This window comes from Manis pentadactyla, chromosome 10 (assembly GCF_030020395.1).
Source record: "Manis pentadactyla isolate mManPen7 chromosome 10, mManPen7.hap1, whole genome shotgun sequence".
Classification (NCBI taxonomy): domain Eukaryota; kingdom Metazoa; phylum Chordata; class Mammalia; order Pholidota; family Manidae; genus Manis; species Manis pentadactyla.
In genome coordinates, this window is record NC_080028.1 from 45,522,022 (window position 1) to 45,527,875 (window position 5,854).

At 35.0% G+C, this 5,854-nt stretch overlaps 1 protein-coding gene across 1 annotated transcript; it reads left to right on the forward strand.

Moving 5' to 3' along the window:
• Positions 1-627: 627 nt before the first annotated feature.
• On the forward strand, positions 628-1,566 carry LOC130685119 (olfactory receptor 6C75-like). The gene has a single exon (XM_057508303.1). It carries the CDS (start codon positions 628-630, stop codon positions 1,564-1,566), a length of 939 nt encoding a protein of 312 aa, XP_057364286.1.
• Positions 1,567-5,854: the final 4,288 nt, after the last annotated feature.

Sequence of the window (5,854 nt, forward strand, 5' to 3'; positions counted from 1 at the left end):
GAAGAGCCCATTCCATCAGACTAGCAATTAAAGTTGCATGTCTTGCAGTGCAGACATTGGGATTAAATCAGGGTTACACTCACATCCATTAAATACATCTGTGCTATTGCCAGGGCCACATAACTCTACCAGATAGGTAACTGAGTCATCTCTGAAAACTGTAAAAGCTTCAATGGAGAAGGAGAAATAAATATTGATTCAAAATAGAAAAATTTTGTGTCTATGAAGAAGAAAACAAAAGTATCTTAAACGAGTATTGCAGCATGGTGGCAGTAAACCTTCAGGGTTTTCTTTGAGGAGGTTTTAACCTTTCTATTTTCTTCTTGTTTTTAGGATATATCAAGACGTTCAGGTGACAGAGATTTATACAGAGATATGTGAGATACAATGAAGGATATATAGGAATAATGAATTAATACATGTTATAATAAATAAGTTTTGAAAAATATTTTGTTTCTATGAACTATAAAATCATTTTTCTCTAAAAGCAAAAGGTAACAATATCTTTTTAATACATGTGTGGGTATATGTGTTGTATTTGAGTTTCTTTGCCAGTGTCATAGCTTTCTTATTTCTTCATCTATTTTACAGCTAAAACAAAGAATACTGTTATAAAGAAGGAGAATAATGAGAAATTACACAAAAGTAACAGATTTTATTCTTCTTGGACTGACAAATGACCCACAGTGGCAGGTTGTACTTTTCATATTTCTTCTTGTTACCTACATGCTAAGTGTGACTGGGAACCTGATCATTATCAACCTCACCCTTTCTGATGCCCATCTGCAGACTCCAATGTATTTCTTCCTTCGAAACTTCTCATTCCTAGAAATATCGTTCACATCTGTCTGCATTCCCAGATTCCTTGTCACTATCACAACAGGAGACAGAACCATTTCCTTTAGCGGTTGTGTGGCTCAGCTGTTTTTCTTCATTTTATTGGGGGTGACAGAATTTTACCTTCTAGCTGCCATGTCCTATGACCATTATGTGGCCATCTGCAAACCTCTGCATTACAGGACCATCATGAGCAGCAGAGCCTGTCTTCTTCTTGTCTTAAGTTCATGGCTTGCAGGATTCCTGATCATCTTTCCTCCAATAGTCCTGCTGCTGCAGTTGGATTTTTGTGCCTCCAATGTAATCGATCACTTTATCTGTGACTCTTCTCCAATTCTGCAGCTTTCTTGCACAAACACTCGCTTTCTAGAACTCATGGCATTTTTTTTAGCTGTGGTGACACTTATGGTCACATTAACACTAATAATTCTCTCTTACACAATTATTGTCTGGACAGTTCTGAGAATTCCTTCCTCGAGTCAAAGGAAAAAAGCCTTTTCCACTTGTTCCTCCCACATGATAGTCGTCTCCCTCTCTTACGGCAGCTGCATCTTCATGTACATTAAGCCTTCAGCAAGGGAAAGAGTGACTTTAAGCAAAGGAGTAGCTGTGCTCAATACCTCAGTGGCTCCTCTCTTAAATCCTTTCATATATACACTGATAAATCAGCAAGTGAAGCTAGCCTTTAAGAACATGGTCCAGAGAATGACCTTTCCTTCAAATAAATGAATGTGATTTTGTGAAAAGCATACAACTTGGAAAGCAAAGCTGAATGCAAATTCTCTTTCTTTAAATAAACTCTTCAAATGCGAATTTCATTCTTTCAGCTAGACATATTTGTATATTATCAGTGCCTCCTTTTCTTATTAACCTAAAAGCTGGGTCCTAACAATTTTAGGTATATGGGAACAAGTCAATCTTCACTCGTGTAACTAAATTTAAATGTCAATAATCTCCAACGTTTCTCATATCCAAGCAAGGCAGATTATGAATTCATACAAAAAAAAATAGAAGTTGCCCTAAGAAGCTTACTAAAAAACATATACAAATATAAAATTTATTTTCTGTGAAATAAACAAAAATACATGTGTTAATATCTCTAAAATTTCTTCTATATCATCAAGAAAACATGTTATAAAATTAAAAACATTGTTTAAAAGTCTCTTTAAATTTGTTAATAAAATTTATTTAAACATGTTGAAAAATTACCTAGAAATTTAAGATAAAATGTGCTATCCTCCCGTTGTCCTGTACATGAAAATACTCAGAAAGAAGTGAGCCAAATGAATAGATAACTAGAATAGAAAAGGAAGGCATCCATAATTTTGTACCTTCCATGACATTTCTGCCTAGACCTTTTCCAGGCTGCCTGTGCTTAGTTAAATTCCTCTAAGGCTGGAGTAAACATTATAATAATTTTCTAAGACATTCTACTTATTTGTGTTTCTGTAAAAAAAACACATTTTTCTTTTATCTAGAAGCAACTTTGTGATTCAGGATTGGTGGTGCATTTTCCAGTTCTCTAGAACTGTGTTTTATATGATCATTTGTTTTCATAAATATTCAGTTCTTTTTTAAATCTCTAATTCATGTGACATTAAGGGAAAACTTTAAATGTAGTCCTTTAAAAATGCCATCTTAAATCCCTCAAAGTGAAATCAATAGAGTTCAATTTATGAAGAGAGTCGTAAGAATTGGGGTAAATGAAGGGCAGGAAGAACCTGAAGAATACAGAAAGAAGATCAATTTTTTTCTGTGAATAAGGGTTTTCGTTGACTACCTAACTGAATTTAATTACCACTTGAAATAACATTCACAGAATATTAGACACAGCATGGTCTCGTTTCCCCCTTTACATGTCAAACATACTATTTGGCAAAGCTCCATATGAAAGAATTACTATTAGAGATTGTATGTGTTAGGAACTATAGGAATAAAATTTATAGTATATTCAGCTGCTTAACTTTTCCTCCCTTTATTTTATTCTGCAGAGTATAAGAAAGCATTAAAGATGTTATCCTAAGAAATTCATGGATTACATAGTGAGTGATCTCATGATTTGCAGAGTTTAATGAGGGCTGAGTACTGAGCTGAGAGCAATGTGCAGTATGAATGAGGCAGAATTTCCTATCATTAACTATGTCACTAGAACCCCCAAATCTAATGGACTGTATTTTTATTGAACAAATGAATAATGAATAGATGAATGAAAGCCTGGAAGGCTGCTGGCTCTGGCAACAACAAAAATAGACCATTTTTAGTACCATCTCTTCTCTTCAGTGGCCTCTGGTGTGCAACTAACTGCTATATGCCCAGTTTTTATTTTCCAGGACAGATAGATCCACAAGTGTATTAATGTCTTCTATGGTTTCACCTGGCATTCTGCTTCTACATTCTTCAATATCTAACAATAGACTGAAGCAAACAATCTACCTAGACAAATTTCAAAACGTATAACACCATTCCTACTATTAACAAATAATATCAACTAATAAAGGAAGAGAAAAAGAAGAAAATATTAAAACATTAGAAATAAAGTCCTCAGGGGATCCTAGACACAGACTTAACTAGTTATACACACATGCATATATACATCTATATATACAAACCTATTTAAATATACACATAATATATGTAAATCCACATCTGTGTGTATGTATATAAGAATTCCAAACATATTAACTTTGAACTAAATTATTATGTAAAGATTTGGGATCATCATTGATAGAATCCGGACCTGAGTACTGCCTTTTGAATAAGCCCACCTACCCTCTCAGAGAGACCTAGGTTTCGTCTGACTAAGGCTACAAGCATTCTCCAAAGGGCATGTTAGCAAGCCACGAGCCCACCTTTCCCCTGACTCCTCCTCTCAAAAGGCCCGCCAAAAAACCTGGCCATAAAAACCCTCTAGGACTCTTAGAGTAGAGACCCCTTTTCCTTTGTGCTGTTGGTCAGAAAAGAAGGGTCCCTCTCAGGTTTAGCAATAAGCCTGCTTGGACGTTGGGTTTGCATCCCCTCTTTTTTCTGTCAATCATGAATGCATGTATGTATTTTTTAGGTGAATAGAACTTTTTAATACAACAGATCCTTAGTTTCTTAATAAGGAAAGGAACCACTCATGGATATACACTGTGAGTCAGAGATGGCAGTACTGTAATAATGACGTGAACACTCTTCTTTTCCCAGGCTAAAATCTAAAATTAAAAATTAACACTCCCAATTACAGAAATAATTCCTAAAACTATTTCCAAGCACCAACTTGGATCTTTTTTATTGAAGGGTTTTATTAGTCATTGAAGGGTTTTAGTAGATAGAAAAATAACTGTAAAAGTTTGAATACCTAGGATGGATTGAAGGAAGACCTGGGTTTGCAGTGGTTCAATGAATGGTTATGATCCATAAATAAGATATGTGTACTGAAGAGAAAGGAAAGAAAAGAAAGAAAGAAAAAGAGAAAGAGAGAAAGAGAGGGAGGGAGGGAGGGAGGAAGGAAGGAAGGAAGAAAGAAAGAAAAGGAAGGAAGAAAGAAAGAAAGGAAGAAAAGGAAGAAAGAAAAGGAAGGAAGTGAGGAAGATATGCATTTTCAAGAAGCTCGAAATTTTTTTGACATGAGGGTCGTAAAAATTGTGAGTCTCTTGGGAGAAACAGAAAGTGATGATATCCAGGAATCTGGCTTAAGAGGCATAATTTATGATGAGCTTCTCAGTGATGACAGGGAATATAAGTAGGAGAGTAAATTATTTGTGCAGAGAAGCAATGAAAAGACCTCTATCTGCTGTGTTCAATTTTAGAATGGGTCAAATAAAATTTGACAAAATAAATAATATTTCCAGCACTCCAGAAAGTTCCCTCATGCTTATTTGCAGTCAATCCCTGCTCACTCCTTTTGCATTATGTGTGAGCATTTTGAATGGCATTACAGTATCAGATGAGGAATGTTGTGGAATGAATTTAAATGCATAGTAATCTTAAATACTCTTCTAATACTAGCTCCTGGCCATACTTGGGTTTGAATTTCTTATTCTCTAAATACTGAGTCCTATGGAGTCTCTCTGCACGTTTGAAAATGCCATTATACTTGTGTTTGAGCTGCCCTAAAGAAGAATATTTAAAATAATATGAATGACTTGGTCTAACATGGCATGTACATCTCAAAACTATTGGGGGAGAAGAGGAAATGGAAGAGGCTATCAGGGAGTAAAGGTCTTTCTCCGGGACTGCTTCATTCTTTATGTTGCTGCTTCCTGATTTCTTTAAAATACTGATCAAAGATTCAATCTTCACCATATAAATCACAAAATCTGGGCACATCATAAGCCTTGGAACAATATTACGTAGTCAATTCCATAAGTACATGAGACAGTCTTATCCATACAGTCGCATTTTGAAAAGTTTTTTTTTAATTGGATGGCAATCATCAAGAAAACCTTAGGCCAAAGCCTGAGGTACACATTCAAACTCTACATTAATATCAATCACAATAAGGTCCATGCGTTGAATGTTAACCAGGAAAAAAGAATTTAGAATTGTTTAATCACTGTTACTATTATTTGATAATAATAACCATCTTACTATCCTTGCTGTTTTTAAGGTGAGTAGTCAGCCTTGCCTTTCCCGTATCCCCTGCCTCCCGACCACCAGCCCCATGGTAATATAAAGTTTCACGTTCAGATAGGGTTGCAAAGGCTTTGGGGACAGGAACTCCTGGAGAATTAAATTCCAAGAGGTGTCACACTTGTAAGTGGAAGAGCTGCATCTCAGTCAGCGTTCTACACATGAAAGAAGCGCTCACATCTGTAAATAAAAAGCAGTAACTTGACAATTTTAATGAAGACTGTCAAAAAGTAATTTAAAAATAATGAGGTCATTGCAGTTTAACATTTAATATTTTTATCGTAAAAATATATAGATCCAAAATTAGATAATGTGCATATGATGAAAATATTGACATTTTAAAATATATCTCTTCATCACTATATTTTTGTTTTTATTGATAAATGTGTTCTACCTACTAAAG

Bases quoted from the DNA above. Each gene is read 5' to 3' on its own strand.
- LOC130685119 (XM_057508303.1), top strand. From the start codon at position 628: ATGAGAAATTACACAAAAGTAACAGATTTTATTCTTCTTGGACTGACA.